Below are 20,889 nucleotides of genomic sequence, written 5' to 3'. Positions count from 1 at the left end.
GGAAGTTTTAAGGGGGCTAAGTATCATTGGAGGCATTTAAAAAAAAAAGTAACAAGTATATTTGCAGGCTGAGAGAAAGGAAGATCTAGTGGAAAAGATTTTGAAGGTATACATCAGAAAAGATATATCAAGAGGAGTTCCTTTTCCCCTATCAAAACAGTTATCACATTAAATTCAGATTTCTTATTTAATTATAGGGCTCACTCAAGGGATAGCAATCTCTGGTAAGAATCATATGTATCTTCTTCAACACTGTATCTGCAGCACCTAACATAGGTAGCGAACAGCAGATAGAAAATATTTCTATATAATTTATGAACCTGGGAGTTAGAGCAACCTCCCTCTATATCAAAGTAATTGTTGAAATATATTGGAGAGAGATTTGGATATGAGAAAGAACTTATTTTGAGTGGATGCCTATCTTCTAGAATGGCTGAGACAAACTCATTCTTGGTTAATGTAGAAGGAGGGGATGAAAACCTTCTAATTTAAGCAAATTCATGAAATTATTTTTACAAAAATACTTTAGCACAATAATGCCAGTGTTATTATTTCACAAGGAATAAAGTCAAAATGATGTTAAGAACTAGCTTTTATCATGTGAAGCTAGATTGTGTTATCTTTGAAAGCAAATTAATATTTACTATGATGATCTGTATTTGCTCTTAGGATATTTGTTAGGAGTTGTAGTACAATGCTCTTCTGTGAAGAGAATGAACTGAAATCACAACTCTTAATGACAATCCCACTCCTAGAAGCAGAGCCTACCCTTTCCTCTTTCAAAACAGGCAAAGATTTAAGAGAAAACTTTCCACCAGGATCTTGCCAGGTGTTAACACAAATAAGGACCCAAGGCCCAGACTTTTTTTGAGGGGAGGAATGCAATATAACAAACAGGTATGTGGGTACACCAAAAACTAAAGGGGCCTTGAAGAGGGCCTTGAGGAGGAAGCCCAGAGAGATGCAGAAGAGGGAACAAGACAGAGAAGGATATCCTCAACTCAAAACTGAAAACTGTGATGCATACCTCTTCTCCACATTGTATAATATAAGGAGAGGTATCATTAGTTAAAACTCCTTGTCTTCCTATTTGATCTACTTGACCCACAATGTAAATCTTTATTGTTCGTGAGTTTGTTTAATCTGGGGAAGACTGAAATGAAAGGGGATAGAACCTCCTTGTGGATCTATATCTAAGATGAGGCTGACATGGTACTAGCACTTCCCTTCCAGATTGCTGGTGAGAACTGCCAGCTGCCAAGGGAAAGAACTATATACTAAGAAATGACTTCATATAAAGATGACTTTGCACAGAGATCTGGTCAGGCAAAATTGCCCTGATTTCCTTGACTACTCTACCTCCTCAAGGGTAGCAAGGAATATTCCTCAGACAAGAGAGACGACAGAGGGAGAGAGATGGCAATGGAGGAATGGAGAGCAAAAGCTAACACATAAGTTAGAAGTAAATTTTAAGACCTCAGTCTCACATCTTCCATTAATTAGCTATCTAACCTTGCACAAGTTATAAAATAAAGAGGCTGAGGTGAATGATCTAATCCCTTCCTACTAGCAGCTCTAATATTCCAAAATTTGGGCTACACCTGAAATTTTGTTGAAAATGGTATCTGGACTTCCTATCTGTAATCTGATCAACATGACTAGCCAACAGTAACAAACTCGGTTAACTGGACCCACATTGCAATATATACAAACATTTATATATATCCTTTAATCTTTACTTATTGTTGTAAGTCATGAAAATAACAAATATACTTGACATACTAAAAATAAATAAATATAACACTTTTCAAGAATGTAATCTTAACCTGTGAGGATAATCACGAGACAACTAATTTACACATAAAAACTTTAAATACACTTGTTTTCTCTGCTGTATGTTATATATAATGTTATAATTTCTAGAATTGTTGATTTTTTAAAATACTTATCTACATATGTACTACATCTGTCTGGCAATTAATAAAGATCTGTCCATTGTGAAGAAAAATCTGAAGACAATGCTTTTCTGTTCAGCTTATTAGTGAATAGGTCATTTACCTTAAGGTTGTTAATATGTGAGTATAGATATACCAATTTATGAATTTATAAGAAATTTTCACACCAGTAAAGTAGGGTAAGTAGTTAATGATTAACAATCTTATTAAACAATTTCACTGAGAACATAATCATAAAATTAGAGAAATTAAATGAGTTATTTCTTTCCTTTCTCTGCTGTAAACATTAGCTGTGTGCAAGCACCTTTCATAAGTATATCTAAAGAGATCGTTTTGGACAATGTCAAACTACTTCTTAGAAAAAAAAAACAACGAAATCAGAAACTATTACCTGGCTTATAACTTTAAGTGTTCACTTAATTTAAAGAGCTAATTGCCGGTTACTAAACTACAAGTCCTATGCCATGACTAGCTTTCACTAAAAAGAAGCTTCATGAGCAGTAGGAGCAGGCACAGAGGCTGAGGCCATGGATCAGAGGCTATAGTCTACCTGCAATGAATACCAGCTGAGTTCCTGGGATTACTTTAGTCAAGTTTCATAATACCTTTGTTTCTTGACTTCCTCCTCTGGAAATAAGAACAGGATACTAATAGTGTTTACTTCATAAGATTACTGAGGATTTACTGTGTTAATATGTGAAACATACTCAATTATTTTTCAGATTTTAAGTATAGGTTTAAATATATACAATATATTTATATTCCAACACATTTTCATATGGTAACATTTTTGCTGTATAAAGAATTAATCTAACAATTAACTGTTCCATTGAAAGTATAAATGGAAAAAACTCATATATTTGCATAATACTGTTACTTCAGACTTTAGTCAATATAAGAGACACTTGAGACATGTCCATTACATATACATACACAACACAGATAAATGCTTTAAGAACAGACTCAAACAAAAAGGATGACAGGTATACATTATATAACGAAATCTTCAGCCCCACCCCAATTGCTTTCTTCTACTCCATGTCTACTTTCGGCTATGAATCTGTTTTCTTGTCCTTAACTGTTACTGCCAAAGTTTTCAACTTACTATAAGTTTTCACAGAAACTTGATACTGGACTCTGTACTTTGTGTAAACAGATGATATGTATATTATTCTACATAGGAAAACAATTAGAAATATAAAAGTTTGATAGGTATGAGCGATTTTTGTGGATTTTATAATTACTATATGAAGTATAAAATTTTGCAATCATAAGCAAATATGCTGTTTTCAAACATAAATTTGTTGCAGAAGAACACTATTTCCTTTCAAAAGTTTCTACTTAAATTGAGTTGCCTTTCAATGCATATTTCATGTTTTATATTTTCAATCTATTTATTATTATTTTATGTTATTTTTAGGTAGGTTTTAATGTATTTTTAAAAATCCTACTGTCCAACAGGATACAATTCATAACAGTATTTAATATGTGATGAATAATATATATCAGTCATTTGAATTTTGGTAGTGCGGTCTCAGGTAAGGAACTTGGTAGCTATAGTTTTCTGACTTTTATTAAGACTCTCAAAAATTCAGATGATACTAAAAATACAAAAATTTGGCATTCATTTACCACATAATACTATTTGCTTGCAATATTTACATCGATTAATTTTAACTGAAGATATAGTTTACTGATTTACATTGAATTAAAACTTTTCAACATTAAATATTGTTAAAACTATATTAAAATGTTACCATTATGAATTATTTTTTAAGCAAAATAAAACTTTCCAAAAATTAAATCTGGACATACCTCTAACATTAATTGTGTAAACTCTTCATTACTAAGGAATGTAGGTTTCCAGTCCTGTCGAATTTCACTAGCATCTGACTGTGCAGTGATTTCTGTAAACAGATTATTTGACACATTAGTGGCATAGTCCAATACAAGGTGGGTGCCTAGGGCAGTACAAAAGTCCTACAAGCTGCTTTCTCACTTTCCACTCTAAGATGAGAACCATAGACAATAACATATATTGGTCTAGGTAGTTATCAAGAGGTCCAGGTTTCGGTATCATGAAATATTTAAGCTAATGTGGAAAGTTATCTTCTTGTATTTGGTCTCTTGGAAATACTAATCTCTTTGGTTTTTCTTTAGGAAGCTGTGATGGCCTGTGTTACTGCAAGGCCTGAGATTTCATTCCTGCTTAACACAATAACTAACAAGAATCAGAACAAGCAGATCAGATTAAGCATTAGGAAGACATTCTTTTTCCTCTTACTTTCCTTGCCCTTCAAGTGGAAGAACACAGAGCAGACATAAGCCTGGAGGAAAGAAGCCAAAGAGGTCATTAAGTTTGTTTCTAACAAAGAGGACTTCAGGACTGCCTGCCAGACAGAAAGGTACCTCCCAGTCGGAGGTACTCTATTCTTAATTAATCAAGGGGACTAAATTAAGATTTGGGGCAAAAACTTTATAGTAATAATCCCAGAGTGATTTTGCTTAGTGTCCTCTTACATATTTTTAGTGGTAGATGGCTGGTCAAAAATATGGATATCCCTGGGTTAGGATACACATTTTAACAAAATTAAGTTTACTTTTCAATGTACTACTTACTAATGGATTTAGTTATGAGAAAGCTATTCAATAAATGATCAGACATGAACCATTAAGGTGACAAATGTTTTTCCATTTTCAACTGCAGACATTTTCATTTTTATCTGCAGGAAAAATAAAAATCTACATCATAGATTTTACTCCATAAAACATGCGCTACTTTGTAGTAAAAAGTATGGATTGAGTTGTTTTTTTCTATTACCAGTTACATAAATGTAGCAGTGTCACCCCAAATTTGCCATATTAAAAATGCCTGTACTAGCATAATGAAAAGTAACTAAAAGGTCTAGCTACAAATTGTGGAATAGTCATACTTTTCAAATTCACATCGATTATACACATTCAGGAAAAAAAGATTAAAACCCACAGACAAATCCCATCAAGTGTAGTTGACATGGGCTTATTTTATAATTATAATTATATTAAGAATTCTCTTTCAATTTCAGGTAATTTTATTTTTGTGAGAATTATAGCCAATATTGAAAGGAAAACAAAAACAAAAACCTAATCTACGTAATGCCAAAATTAACCCTCTACTGTCAGGGGGAAAAGGATGCATATTATTTCATTTCATTCAATAATCATTTATTGAACTCTTACAATGTCTGAGGGGGCTGAGTGTGCTACCTAATAAGGGACACTGAGGGAGTGAGAATGTTATATGTAGAGGCAAAACGTAATGACAATAGTGGCAATAAAAATGAAGGCACCATTGACATATTTAGACAAGAATCAAGAGAATCAGACTATGATACAGTACTAAGGAAGATAAAAAAAACAAATACAAGTCATTTCAGGTTTGAGTCATAGGAGACTTGAAAAATTGGTGGTGTAAAAATATAAAAAGGAAAGTTGAGAGAAAGAGGTGACTAGAGAAAAAGAAAATGAATTCATTTCTGGATGCACTGAGTTTGAGGATATGCAAAAGAAAGATCCAGAAGTTATCTGGAAATAAAAGACTGAGAAACTTGCATCTCAAAACACAAATTTAGTAGTTTAATAGAGAGAACAGTTGAAATTATTAAATGAGATGACAAAGGAAATGAGTGTAGAGAAGGCAAGAGAATAAAAGATAAATCTTGAGAAATGTTACATTTAGAGGACAAAGAAAGAAGAAAGTAGTCTCAGCTAGGAAGGAGTACGTGAATGAAGTGCATTATAACAGAGGCCAAGGGAAAAGAAAGCCAGTGGAAGATGCATTAAATTTTCCAGTGTTTTAGACATATAGAAGAGGATGAGGTATAAGAAAAAACTATTGCTTTTTTGGTGGCAGAGGAGATGGGAGGTAACGGCATTAGTGAAATAAACAAAAATAATTTCAAGTGGTGGAGCATAAATCAGGCTAGTCGTGTACCACTGAATGAAGTTTTGCAGTTTATTTTGCATCTGAAAAAGAAAATATCCTTTCACAAGTTTTTCATCTATTATCTGTTACCAAAGTAATATTCCTTAATATTTCTTTTCATGACATCTTTAGTCAAAGTAATTTTCTGATTAAGAAATAATGAATTTTAAAGGTAATGTTTATTTCCTAGATATACACTGAAACAATCTTTTTTAAAAATGACATATAAGGCCCTCACAATCTGGCTCCTGCCTGTCTTTCAAATATGGCCATAACTTTCCAACTCAGACTATGCTCTAGTTACACCGAACTTTCCCTGCTTCTCTGCTTTTGCACATGCTATTTTCTCCATATGAAATGCTGTTTTTCTTACTAAATCTAAAGACTCTGTTGAAAAATCAACTATTTTTAAGCCTTCCCTGCATTCGTTCCTGTATTCTCATAGCAAGTTTAAGGTTTACAAGCACACTACCCCTTATAATTATTTGCATTGTAATTAGCTGTTTACATGTTTGTCTCTCTTGGCTTGTATTACTTGAGGGCCAGGACTGTTACCCTGCACCACAAGAATCTAGGATATAGTAGGCACTAAATAAATGTCTGTTGAAAGAAAGAAAGAACACACCAGGAAGTCTTTTAAAAAGCAACTGATTTCTTTCTCTAAAAAATGTTAGGAAGCATCCAATCCTAACCATCACAGCCAAGATTCTATCACATTATGCTTTAATAGAGAGTCTTATCTAAAAAAAAAAAAATCCATTTTACAAAGTTAAAAATTTACCTTTATGTTTTCGTAAAAAATCAATGCTCTTCTGTAGAACAGTAGATTTGTCCATCTTTCTAGCATTACCAGGAAGCATAGATCCCAGCTCTTTAATGAGAACATTAAATTGATCTCTACGTTTCTTCTCAGATTTGTTTCTAGATACTCTGATGAAATAAAAAAATAAGTAGTTTTCAAACGATCTATTTCATTATGCAAATAGTTTAATATAATGCTCAATTTGGATACAACCACACAGTAAGTACTTTTGTCAATGTAGATGGTAATAAATATTTATCTCCTAGTTTACCTGTAATATACAGTTAATTTGGGCAATAACTTTTCTTCTCAGTTTATCACTAAAGAAAATTCTACAAATTAAGCATCTGGCATACATGCTTTTATGAAAACACCAAAAAGACAAACTGAATTAAAAATCTCAGGTTTTATTTAATCTAATATTTACCAAGAATTTGTATTTCCTTCATAAGGTTATTATGAATATTGCCAAGATACATTTTGCAAAAGTACATATAATGTACACAAATTATTAAAAATTATTGAGTAGAAAAAAAGTTATCCATAAGTTTTAAATGACAAACAGAAATCTAAAAATGAGAATCTCCCTACCCTCAAGCTTACCCATATCCTAGCCTCCAACACAGAGCTAAATCATGTTTCTTTAATCCCATATCCTAGCCTCCAACACAGAGCTAAATCATGTTTCCATACCTGTCCCTCCATTAGGCTGTGGGCTCCTTGATACTAAATCCCAAATTTTTTAATCTCAGCATGTAAGCATAATATCTAACATACAGTAAGCATTCAAACTCTATGTGCTAAATGAATAATTACTACTATGCTGTGTGATGCAGCAACCAGTAAACAAACAGCTGCACTGAGACCTCCCTGAGACAAGTAAAAATAGTACAATTATTTAGAGAGCAATTAACCATTCTATATCTCTAATTATCTGCTCTGTGAAGTCAGATTTTAGAATTGTTTTTGTTTAAGCAAAGTATATCTTTCCCAAAAGGTCAGAGGGTAATTTTATTCTATTTATTTTATTTTTCTGTACAGAACAAGTATTTATTCTATATTAGCACTGGGGAAAAAATACAATTGTATAAATCCCTTAAGAAACATGATAGATATTAACTGATTCCCTTATCAAATACTGGGTACTTGCTATAATGATAGAGACTGTGTTAATAAGGGCTAAGGATACTGGAGAAAAACAAGACCTTTCAAGAAATTCACCTAATTCCCATGGAAATTCAGAGGAACCAGGGATGGCATTCTAGCGTACCAAATAGAGTCATGGAGACTGTATAAGAAATGGATGGTAGTGGGGTATGTGAAGGGCATTCCAGGCATAGAAAACTTGTACAAAGATGAAAACCTGTCACAAGCAGTTCAGCATGACGAATGTGGCTAGTATATAAACCCAATTGTACAGTGCCCAAGTACTCTGGAGTTAGGGGTTATGTGAAAATAGTAAATACTGGAAAAAAAAAAAAAAAAAGGATGAAGTTTTTATGCTACATAAGAGAATTTACTTTAACCCCAAAAGCCATGGGAAGGCACTGAAAGGCTTTAAGGAAAGAAATGACATGAACAGAACTGCTTGTTATTAAGATTGCTTTGGCATCGGACTGATGAAATAATCAATGCTTGGCAAAACAAATTCATTTAGCAAATACTACTAAAAACTTACTGTATGCCAAGCAAGACTGAAAGCCAGATGACCATTTAAGAAGCAACTGAAATATCCTAGCCTATAAACCATGGCAGTGGCAGTGTTAACAAAGCATGCTGGTTCAAGGTTTAAGAGGCAGAACTATCATTCTTAGTAAATCAGATTTGGTTTCGAGTAGAAAAGCAAAAAAGAAATCTGAGATGATTCCCAAGTTACTGATAACGCAATTTGTTAGTGTGAAATATAACGTGTGATATGGGTTTTGTTGGACAGATAGTTGGGGAGAATTTAGGTATGGTGAGATGGCCTGACATTTTAAGGACATACACAAGAAGCAGTAGGTCTATGTATCTAGTTATATTCCTTTAGAAAAGAGTAAATAAGAAATAAGCATCTGACAATTAGCATATATGAAATATCTGAACACCTGGGTAGGGGGTAAAAATAGCAAATATTTGTTGTACACTTATTTGCCAGGCACTAGTAAATTTTTATGAAATCTCATTTAATTCCTAGGAGGCAGACTTTATTATTATTATTTTCTTTCATTTTACAGGTATGACAACTCAGGCATAAAAAATATGCCTAGAGTCATATAGCTTCTAGGAAGTAATAACTCAAATCAGGCATTTTGATTGTAGGGGAAGAAAATAACAGAAATCAAATATCATTATCAACTCTACCACTGGATCACACCAATTTATGAAAACTTTATTTCCATATCACATTCAGGTTGGGAGAACACAGTCCCTGGAATGACCTCACTGATAACAGGTCACTGATATGTAATTTCTCAGACAAGTATAAAACTCCCTTTGTTCTGGGTTCAACACTTAGGTCTTTAACTCATTGTTTTCAGTCAGAGTTCAATGTGGTCTGTTTAATTCTGACAGTATCATTAAGAGAGTCCTCTTTCTCCAGGGTTTCCCACAGCAACGGTATTACTGGTTCCCTAAAAACACGATCAGAGCTTCAGAGTCTTTGCAAAGAGAATACCCTAAGCTCACTTTATTCATCTATAAACTTAGTCGTTAAGACTGTCCAAGTCAATTCCTTACAGTTCTGCCTCTTAATTCAGGCAAAACTGATTATTCCCATCATAGAGACTTTATCTCTACCCTTAAGTATTTTATATAAACTTTCCTCCAGTAGACTGAAGACAGGGGTTGTCCTATTTCCTAACATAAAGTTGTACAGCTTTCCTCAAAATCTTCTTAATTTTAATCATTTGTTAAAGCATTTAGCAATATATGTGGTTATGAATACTTTTCTTATCTCAGTTCCTTTTGTTTTGCTAAATACATTTAGGAACTATCACTTATTACATTTATCTTTTTTATCTGTGAGTAATGCTACAGTACCCTCTATCCTTGTCTATGTACCCATGTAGTTCAGTGTGGTGAGAAAAAAAACAAAGTATTTATTGCTACTCTGAATGACTACAAACTTGGCTGTAGTGCTATCTAAACCCTCCCCCCTAAGAATATAATTGACTGCCAAGGCCCCTATTTAAGGTCAAGGCCTTCACCATCACCATCATGGTTCTAAATCTCATTCCCTCACCTACTTGATAACACCACTTCAACAATTCTTCCCTCCCTCTATCATCTACTTTCCCTCTACTGGAGAATGGTGGTATGTCAAAGGACACAGAAGCCAACACTGAAAGACCTCCCAATGACCAAAGTTGAAACAATTTGAGCAACAAAATAAATGACACTGAAATATAGCCTAAAGTATAAAATAAATGAATGCATAAAGATATAAATGAGGGAGACAATTTTTTTACAGAATTCTGAATATGTGTAGAGTTGGAGCTTAAGTACCCCCATCCCTACTCTGAAGGGGGGCTACAGTTAATAACTTGCCTCCGAAGACTAGAGTAGGTTAAGGGAAAAACAGTAACTACAATGGTGAATCCATGCAAACCTTACCTCAGCTAAGTGATGAAGGTTAACACTCCAGTGACGTCATGTAAATACTATGTACCCATAATATGACTTGATGAGATGGGCACATTTATAGGATCATTTTATTTATTAACTGCATACCAATATTCTAAGCTCTTCCACCTGACTACTATAAGTTCTTAGGGCAGATAGCTTTTGAAACCATTGATTTACTATTTATTACTATTACAATTACTTATTATTCATCTATTTACTATTTTACATCTTAAATTGAACTACCTTTTTGCTTTGTCCTTGTCATCTTCTTCCACCAACCCATCAAAAATACTACCATCATCTCTAAAAGAAAAAAGAAAGTGAATAGAGAAAATAAGAGCCAATTCAATAAGCAACAGCAATGCTAAAATGACATGTGAATCAAATCAGTTATATCCTAGTTTCTGTAGTGAATGCTTAAATTCAAACTCATAATACTAACTTGTTTTCTAATAAATATTATAAAATTAAAGTTTAGGTGTTTTTGGTATATTTTAAAAGTTTATTACAAATGTGGATTTTAAAATTGCTTACTTTAGCTGTACTATATACACAATACATTAAATTAGAATTTAATCAGATGTTAGATATCTTGTTTCGAACTTTTAGTGACCATGAAACCTATAGAAAGTCAATCTTTTTGCTATTATATAAAATGATTCTTACTTGAAGCTATTTTTAATTATAATAGCATAGTTCATTCGCACGCATATGCCAGGCTCTGTTCTGGGCATGGTTACAGAGCAGTTAACCAGACATATAGGCCACTGCTCTTCTACAGCTTACTTTCTAGCAGAAAGAAACAAATCAATGCAAAAATATATGACAATAAGTTTTATTTTTTTTAAAAAAGAGTAATGTTTTAGTTGTGAGGCGGTTACTCTACTCTGAGTTGTTAGGGAAGGACTTGTTGAGGTGGGGACACTTGAGCTAAGATCTAAGAAACAAGAAAAGGTTATGGGAAGACCTAGGAAAGAACACTCTAGCAAATGAAATCAAGAGTATCAGTGGCTAACCCCTTAACCTGAGGAGCAATATTAAGTAGCTTCAGGTGATTTATGAGCTTTTACAGGTATTCACTATCAGTCTGTGGCTTATAAAGGCTTATGAAGTGCCTATTGGACCCATTACTGAGATTATCTGTAAATTTTGCATCACAGAGGTCCATGTATGGACTTTTGGAGTTCTATGTACACACTAAAATTGATGAAAACTTTGGTATGTATATGCATTTTATTGAGAGAGTTCATAACTTTTCCCATACTTAGAGAGATAATGGACTCAATATTAAGAAAAACTGCTTTAAGCCTGAACATACAGATGTCATTCCTAGATGTCCTATTGTTTAGATGGGAATTGGCAATCATTCGGAAGTATAATGCCCAAATCACATTTAATTTCCCAGACGCAGTGAAGAAAAATCCTTTCTGTGGAGAGGACTACATATAGATCCCACCTGAAACTATGGCATAGCCCAAATCAATGGCAGTGGTATAAGCAGGCTCCTCTAAGGAAACTCCTTGCCCCTCAGATCTTAAGTACTGGTAGAATACATTATGTATCCTCACTGTTTATCTCATAGGAAAAGGAGAAGAGCTGCTCCCAGACATCAAAAGTCACTTCTATATATAACTCTAACTACAAAAGTCTTAAATAATACGCCTGGAAGAATCACACAGTACACTATAACAAAAACACAGAACCTTTAGTGTCAGACTACCAACACAGGTCATAATTCCAACTCATTACTTACTGTGTGACCTTACACACATTATCAACCTCTCTGACCTATAGTTCCCAAACCTGTAAAATCTCAGAATAATTGTGAGGGAAGGTACCAAAGAAACATTTGTAATTGTCACAATTTCTTTCAGAGTAGCTCTCAGCACATCACCCAAACTTACAGTTCAAAGACCCACTGAGAACACAAACTATCACTGTTAACTTTGGCTCTAGACAATATACATTACTTACTATTATACTATGTTTGTTCAATTCAGAAATTAAATGTAATAGTAATTATGCTTAAGCATAAAACTACTTTTACCAATTTGATATAGACCATTACTCTAATAGTGAATTTTTAAAAAGCTTTATATAATTCAAAATAAGAGTCTCTAATAACATACCTGTCAACAATTGAGCTCATTTTACTACAGCTTACGGTAAACAACATAACATATTACGTTTTCGTCTTGTGGTAGACATTTGTACTTCTCCTTGGGTAGAAAGAAAAATAAATAGTCATTAGTTTTCAAAAAACTTATCCTACAAACAAAGTAATCTTGAGAAACACTATATGTTGTTACAGAGACTTCAAAATATCTTTGTACTAAAGGCTGGAACATTATTTTCAAGTAAATAGCTTTAGCTGGGGCACATTTGAGGGGTTTTTTCCTTCTAAAAAAGGACTACAGGGAAAAAAATTGAGATTCATTTTCTTTCTATTATAAAATAAAAAAAATTAAAAAGCTATGCTTAACATTCACTATACATATTAGACAATGTAACTATAAATAGGCTGTAATAATACCATCTAATCAGCAATAAACATTTGCTGCAAGCCTATTTTCTGTTAAGTAGTATGATAAGCTTTGGGAATACAAAGATGAAATACACAGTCCCTATAGGTAAAAATCTAGAATTGGATATAGAGATACATACCTAAATAGAGTAAAAGAGATAATGATGGTATACAGAGGGGTCAGAGGAAATATCCTTGATAACAATGAGTTTGCCAGATAGTCTAGACTGTTACTAAAAATGTGGTCCAGAGACCATCCGCATCAGATACGTCTGTGAGCTTATTAAAAGCCAGAATCTTGGGCCCTACCCCAGTCCTTCCAAAACAGAATATATTTTATCAAGGTCTTCATGTGATTTCTACGGACATTTAAGTTTGAGAAATAGACTAGAGAACAGAAGAGGTAATAGTTGAAATGATTATAAGCCACAGGAATAGCACTTTGCAAAGGCACAGTCAGGCCTTTGTGAGATGAGGGAGCACCATATTTGTAAAACTTACAGAGGTTTAGCATTTTCTTTAGAGAAAAATCTAGGCATGTTACAACTAAAGTTTTAATCACTAGTGCATAAAGTGAGAACAGGACTGGTAGAGGGATGAAGACAAGTCAAGTAGAGGAAAGCCTTATTATTAAAAGTCTCATACCCACATTAAAGGAATTAAAATTTACTGCTTTAAAACTGAATCACAAGCCTAACATTTGTCTTTCTATATTCTATATAGAATATATCTGAAGTGTAAAGGTTTTATTTATATATATTTTATCCTATAGTCATAAGTGAAATATTGAAAAATCACCTTAATCCTAATAAATATCCTAACACTTCTGAGGCACAAAAAAATTCTACTTTAACTACATTTTTACTTAAAATTTAGAAAATAGCGTAAATTAATGTGTAACTCTAATTAAACCACAGAAGATTAAAGATGTTCTAAGAACATGAGATTCTAAAATATGTTATCATTTACAAATGTATATTCATGAGAGCAAGAAACAATAACCTTTGATAAATGATGCTGCATTGTGGTTATGGCTGTAGAACTGAGATTGAAAGACTAAGAGTTTTTTTAAAAAAATGAGTGGGGGAGTCATAGGTAAAACTAAAAAGAACTAGCACCAGGATAAAATATTGATTATAAGTGTCTGAGTCAACATCAGCAGATAGAACACAGAATTACAGAATTTTAGTTAGAAGATCACCTAAGTACATACAGCCCAGCCCTCTGGTCCAAAAGGTGTACTTATCATCAGACTAATAATAGATGTTGGTTCTATGACTACAATAAAAAGAACAATGCAAAGGTAACAAAGCCTTTTGTTACCTTGGGTGAATTAAAAAAGAACAGTTTCATTTTAAAGGCCAGATCTGAGCCTTATTTGGCACTGAATATATATTTTTTAATCATTAAAAGGTAAAATAGAGCAAACTAGAAAATAAAAAAAGTATCTCAAGAATTAGGGCTTAGACTATAAGAATGGCCATGCTGAACTATAAGAAGAGTAAACACAAAATGGTTTAGAAGACACAGACTGATGCTTTATTAAGGTATTTTACTATTGTTATTAACAATAGTCTTCCAAACGTTTGTTGTCCAGCTAACTGAACAACATAAGACTGTATCTCTAACAGTCTAGACCAATATTTTATCTCTACTTTTCCAGCCAACTGACACATGTTATATATAAGGAAAAGGTAATAAGTGAAATAGGCCTAAGTACTCTAGAGCAATTGTTAGAAGATTCCTCTTGTCTTTTTTAAATGGTGTCGAATTAATTTTAACAAAACAAAGTGATAATGGGGAAACAGCCAAAGGTTCTGTGTGGGAACTACCCTACAATTCACACTTTCAGTACAAAAAGACTAGCCAGAGTCACACTTGCACATGCTATGGATTCTAAGAATTCAGTTACAGAAGACATGTGATGTCCTTACACATCACAAGGAATTTCAAGTATTTAGCCTGATATAGATTAATTTTAGTATTTTTTCTTAAATATTTACAATAGGCTAATATAATATGCAACAAGTCTGAAAAGACTAGGTACAGTCACTGGAATCTAAAGTTCACAAATTAAATTATAAAAGATCAAGTTACAGCTAGGAATCAAATGCTCCTTTAAATAAAGTATGGGAGCTCAAAGTCATTCAGTGATAGGACTTCCCAGCTGAGTAAGCACCAGGTTACTATTTTATAACAATGGAGGGCAAGGGCAGCATGTGTCTTTTTTATAAACAGTCTAAAATCAAGCTTTAAAACAAATGGGGAGATATTAGTAACTAAAAAACTATAAGCAATTCAAACTGTACCAAATACAGAAGCAGGTATGTTTTTAATTCAGTATGCAACATTACACATAAGTAACAGTAAATCTTAGTGCCTGGCAGTCAAACTTTGGGAAAGAGCACTTATACATAAAATAACACATTGTTATTAAAAAGAAACTGTGCATTATCAAATGACATACTATTTGTCTTCTGAAACCCATCTACTGTCACCTCCCAAGGCTCTGCATTCCTACATCACTAATTTCTCCTCTATGACTAAATTATTTTAATCAATATCTTAGTATTTTACCTTAAAAAAAAAAAACAAAATAGAAAAACTTCCTTAACCCCAACCCCTTTCAGGTGCTGCACCCCTTTTCTTCTCCTTTCACAAGAAAACTGATTGTGAGAGTTGTACGCTGTTGCGATTTCAACATCTTTAATTCCAGTCTCTTATTTTAAATTTAAAATTTGGTATTTTCACCAATGTATACATGTTCATAAAATATCCAGTTTTATAAGACACTAAAAAATCAGGAAACCTCTGATCCCCGCTTCCCACTTTCATTTATTTCTTTTGGTAGTTAATTCCCTATCCCTAATATCTTTATTTTGTTACTTGATTTCTTCTGTTTTAGATAAGATGCCTTCACAGTCCCATTTTATTTGAGTTGTCCCAATGTGATTATTAAAAGTGTCTGCTTTTGCTCTCAGTAGTGTTGTTTTTAGGCAACATCTACTGAATTCCACAAGAAAAAAAAGAATTTAGCTCTGACTCGCCTCATCTTTACCTCATACACATGCACACTTGCCCAAATTCCCAATATCATAATTTTGACTAAGTGATCATATTCAGAGGTAACATGATTACTACTCTGTTAATACAAATCACAGCTGAGCCATACAGCATACTACAATTACTTTCCCTTTCTGTTTTCCCTAGTCAAAAATTATTGTTTTAACCAATTTTCTATATACTTATTGAGCCCTAAACTCTTCTCTATCTAAATTTATTCTTAATATCTTAAAACATATTACACATTCTACCAATTTACACTGCTTGTAATCATTTCTCTCAGCACTTTCTGACTTATTCTTACTGGAGCTGGATACTCTCTATAACTGGTGACCAGCATTAATCTTGGGATCACTATTCATTATCATCCTGGTGATTTCCTGGGACTCTACTGAGGTTGCATTCCCTGTTTCTGATATGGCTTCATCTTTCTGTAGTCAATTTTTGTTGAGTACCTTCTATAATAACTGCCCAAGAAAGGACATATGGAAGGGTAAGTTTTTTTGAGGCAACAGAAGTCTAAAACTGTCATAGTCTATCCTTAAAATGATCATTTTGTATTTTGTTTCAATTTTTACCTGCCAACCTGGTCCCCATTTCCCCTAACTTGGTATTTTCTCTTTTGGTATGGTCTTGGCCTCTCATGTACAAGGCTTTCCTAAATTATCTAGTGATCTCTGGCCACAGGTTCATATTTAAGGGTGGGGTACTAAGAAGATCACTGAAGGTCTGTGTGATAGGGCTTGCTGACTATGAACTTAACTGTAGCAATATCAGGTTAGAATATTTCTTCGGGGAATTCTTAATGTCATTATCTTCAGATCTTTTCTTAGGCTGTTCATAATTCACAGAGAATCTTCTAAACTACTGACTGAAAATCATAAAAATCCAGTAGCCTACCTAGGTTCTTAATCCCCCTATTTTTAATATGGTACCCCCATTCTTAACTATGTTTTATACCACTCTATTTTATTCTTCCTAGAGAATAAATCTCTAGTCTTCTGCTGTGATAGGTAAGGGGTGGTTGCCTGGGTTTTCAAAATCAGAAAAACGATCTGTGGAGTAGAAACACCTCTTAAAGAGAACTGCAACAAATTGTAGTAAAGAATGCTTAATCAATTCATGAACATTTTAGTTCTTCGGTGCCACTAACTTTGTTTCTCAGCATTCCCACAGCTGGCTTGGGATTCTACGATCTATAAGACAATTATTACACTTTCTTTTTCTTTTCTGTTTCTAAAACTGTGTTGCAATTGTTTCCTCTCCCATTCTCTTTACCCTTGTGAAGTTATGTCTTCTGTACAAGTCCTTTTACTTCAGTTTTAAGGGCGTTTTGAGAGAAAATGAAATCTAATTGTATTGTTTGTCATCTTTAACTAGAAGTTTCTTATTCTCCATTAATTTTAGTCAGGCTTTCATCCTCACACTCTCACTGAGATTGTTCACTCATATTAACTATCAATGTTATTGATGTGGCTAAATCTAATGGCTGCTTTACTCTCTATTTGACATCTTAGTAACATGTGATATAACTAACCATTTCTATCTATTAAACAATTTTCTTGGCTTCTGTGACAGAACACCTTCCTGCTTTTCCACCCATCTCAGTGGCTGTCCCTTCTCCTCTAATTAACATTGGCACATCCCAGAAATACATCCTTTTCAATCTATGTACACGTCCCAGATAATTTCATCCAGATATAAGAATCTAAAAGTACCTATGCCAATAACTCCCAAATCCATACCTCTAGACCAGATTCTCTGCTTCAGAGTCATATGTCAATCACCTTTTTGATATTTCAACAGATTTTACAGGTAGCTAAAATATCATACGGCAAAATTTAGTGACTTTCTTCAGTAAATTTTTCTTCTCTAACCTGAACTCCATATACTCTTTTATGAAGAATAAGAAACTTCTAGTTAAAGATGGTGAACAATACAATTAAATTTCATTTTCTCTCAAAACTCCCTCTGTGTCTCCCATTTTCCTTCTCTAAACTGAGTTCCATATACTCTTTCCCCACTTATTATACTCCAGCCACGTTTGCTCTTTCTGTTCTTCAAGCATTCCATGGTCATTTTTATTTCACTGCCTCCTACAATAAATGCCCAAGAAAGGGGACGTGGTTGGCGCATTCTGGCCATGCAGATCTCAATTGAAAAATTCTTCAATGAAGGCTTCTTTTCCTACCTAATGAAAGCAGTCAACAGTCTCTATCACATTATTCATTTTAATTCTGTGCATAAAACCACAAAATTTTCAATGTGTTTGTTTACTATTAATCCTCCTCTTTAGAATGTAATCATCTTGTGAGCAGAGACAGCTTCTGCCTTATTCATCACTGTATTCCCAGTACATAAAGTAGTACCTGAACATAGCTGACAAAATAAATGTTTTGGGATAATTTAATACTAAAAATTTTTAAATAAATATTTCCTCAAATTAGTGTGTCAACATAACTTATGGATTTTCAAAGGTATATTTTTCTGGAAAAATGTCATTCCAAAGTGCATTCCAAGATACAACCCTATCATTACCTTTTCTACTTTTTGGATCTTTTGAACTGATTCTTCAGAAAACTATAGGTTCAATGTATTCTTCTATATGGCTGACCATCAGTCTCAAAATTCTGTTTAAACAAGAAAAACATTAATTTGTTAATTTACTCAATTTATATAGCTGATAAACTTATAAGTTTATCATGAAAGAAGTTTTAAATTTTAAAACATAAAATTTAGAACTTTGTCACAAAAATGTATGTTAGAAATGCTAAATTCCACAAATTATTTCTAAAAAGAACTTAAAAATAAACTAAAACAATCACTTTTAATTCTAGCACAAGTCAAAAGTATAAAAATAACTATTAAAATATGTTAGTGAATATACAATATAAAAAGATAATTTGTGACATCTCTAACAAAGTTTGGTGAGCAGAGAAAAGAATAGAGTTACTGAAGTTAAGTTGTTATCAGCTTAAAATATACTGTTAAAACTATAAGATGTTTTAGTAAGACCCATAGTAAGCATAAAGAAGACATCACAGAGGCTGAGGATACACAAAAAAAAATGAGAAAGGAATCAAAGCATGTCGCTACAAAAAAAAAAAAAAATCAATTAACCACAAAGGAAGACAACAAGAGAAATGAAGTGACGAAAAGCTTTAGGAAGGCAAATAATGAACAAAATGGCAATATTAAGTCCTTTCCTGTCATTATTTAAATACAAATGAATTAAAGTTACCAATCAAAAGACAGAGTGGCTACATGAATTTAATAAACAAAGATCTGGCTCCATATCTATAAGAGACTCAACTTTTAGGCTGAAGGACACAGAAAGGCTCAAAGTGAAAGACTGGAAAAAGATATTCCATGCAAATGGTAACTTTTTAAAAGAGAGCAAGAGTGGCCATCCTTATACAAGACAAAATAGACTTTAAGTCAAAAACTATCACAGAAAACAAAAAACAACATTAAGGATAAAAAGGTCAATTCATCAAGAATATATAATTATGAATATATACACACCCGATATCAGAGCACCCAAATATTTGAAGCAAACACTAACAGAACTGAACAGAGAAACATACAGGAACACAATAATAGATTTCAATACACCAGTTTCAATAACGGATAGAACAACCAATCAGATGATCAATAAGAAACAAATGGCTTGAAAAACACTATTTACCAAATAGACTTAACAGAGAGATGCAGAATATACCACCCCACGGCAACAGAATACACATTCTTCTCAAGTGCATATGGAACTCTCCAGGACAAGTCACATTAGGTCACAAGGTTACTAAATTTAAGAAGACTGAAATCATATCAAATATCTTTTTCTGACCACAATGGAATAAAACTAGAAATCATAACACGAGGAAAACAAAAATTCAAATGTGTGGAAACTGAACAACACTACCGAACAATCAATGGGTCAAAGGGATCAAAGAAGAAATCAAAGGGAAATTAGAAAATATTTTGAGACAGACAAAAACATAACACATCAAAACTTATGGAATGAAGCAAAAGCAGTGCCAAGAAGGAAGTTTATAGTGGTAAATATTACCTTAAAAAAGAATAAAGATCTCAAATAAAGACCATAACTTTACACCTCAGAAAACTAGAAAAAGAACAAATTAAGCCCAAAGCTAGCAGAGAGAAGGAAATAATAAATCTTAAACCCGAAGTAAACAAAATAAGAGACTAGGAAATAATGGAAACAAAGAAACAAAAGAATTTTTAGAAAAGAACAAGAAGAAGGAACATTATAACTGATACCACAAAAATGCAAAATATCGTAAGACACTACTATGAACAATTAGATGCCAATAAACTGAATAACCTAGAGCAGGAGCCCCCAACCCTTGGGCCGTGGACCAGTACCAGTCCATGGCCTGTTAGGAACTCAACTGCACAGCAGAAAGTGAGCGGCAAACAAGGGAAGCTTCATCTGTATTTGCAGCCCACTCCCCAGCACTAGCATCACTGCCTCTGCTCCACCTCAGATTATCAGGTACTAGACTCTCATAGGAGCATTGGTCCCTGGTGCCAGAGGAAATGGATAAATTCCTAGAAACATTCAACTCACAAAAACTGAATAATGAAGAAACATAATCTGAATACACCTATATAACTAATAAGAATATTGAACCAGTAATCAAAACTCTCCCAACAAAGAAAAGCCCAGGACAGACTCACTGGAGAATTCTACCACACATTTACAGAATTAATTAGCACCAATTCTTTTCATACACTTCCAAAAAAAAAATTAAAGAGGATGGAACACATCCAAACTCATTTTTATGAAGCCAACATTATCTGATACCACAAGTCAGACAGAGTCTCCAAGTAAGGAATACTACAGGCCAATATCCCCAATGAATATAGATGAGAAAATCTTCAACAAAATATTAATCAAACTCAACAACATATTAAAAAGATCACACACCATGATCAGGTGGGATTTATCTCT

The 20,889-nt window shown here is 33.3% G+C and overlaps 1 protein-coding gene across 13 annotated transcripts in view; it reads right to left on the bottom strand.

Annotated features, from left to right (window-relative positions):
* CLOCK (clock circadian regulator) overlaps positions 1-20,889 on the bottom strand; it is a 102,367-nt gene that overhangs the window by 44,884 nt on the left and 36,594 nt on the right. For 9 of the 13 annotated variants that reach the window (XM_036227930.1, XM_036227921.1, XM_036227918.1 and 6 more), the window contains 5 exons: positions 18,453-18,544; positions 12,457-12,546; positions 10,571-10,630; positions 6,701-6,849; positions 3,771-3,862 (listed from right to left, as the gene is read on the bottom strand). In XM_036227930.1, coding sequence (XP_036083823.1) covers positions 3,771-3,862; positions 6,701-6,849; positions 10,571-10,630; positions 12,457-12,503 — 348 coding nt within the window. In that variant the 5' untranslated portion in view covers positions 12,504-12,546; positions 18,453-18,544. The remainder of the gene's footprint in view (positions 1-3,770; positions 3,863-6,700; positions 6,850-10,570; positions 10,631-12,456; positions 12,547-18,452; positions 18,545-20,889) is intronic. The other 4 variants (XM_036227922.1, XM_036227926.1, XM_036227927.1 and 1 more) reach the window with 1 other exon arrangement.

The sequence above is a fragment of the Rousettus aegyptiacus genome, unplaced genomic scaffold, assembly GCF_014176215.1.
Source record: "Rousettus aegyptiacus isolate mRouAeg1 unplaced genomic scaffold, mRouAeg1.p scaffold_m13_p_10, whole genome shotgun sequence".
Taxonomy (NCBI): Eukaryota; Metazoa; Chordata; class Mammalia; order Chiroptera; family Pteropodidae; genus Rousettus; species Rousettus aegyptiacus.
The sequence above is the reverse complement of the archived record's forward strand: the minus strand, read 5'-3'. Positions and strand labels throughout refer to the sequence as shown.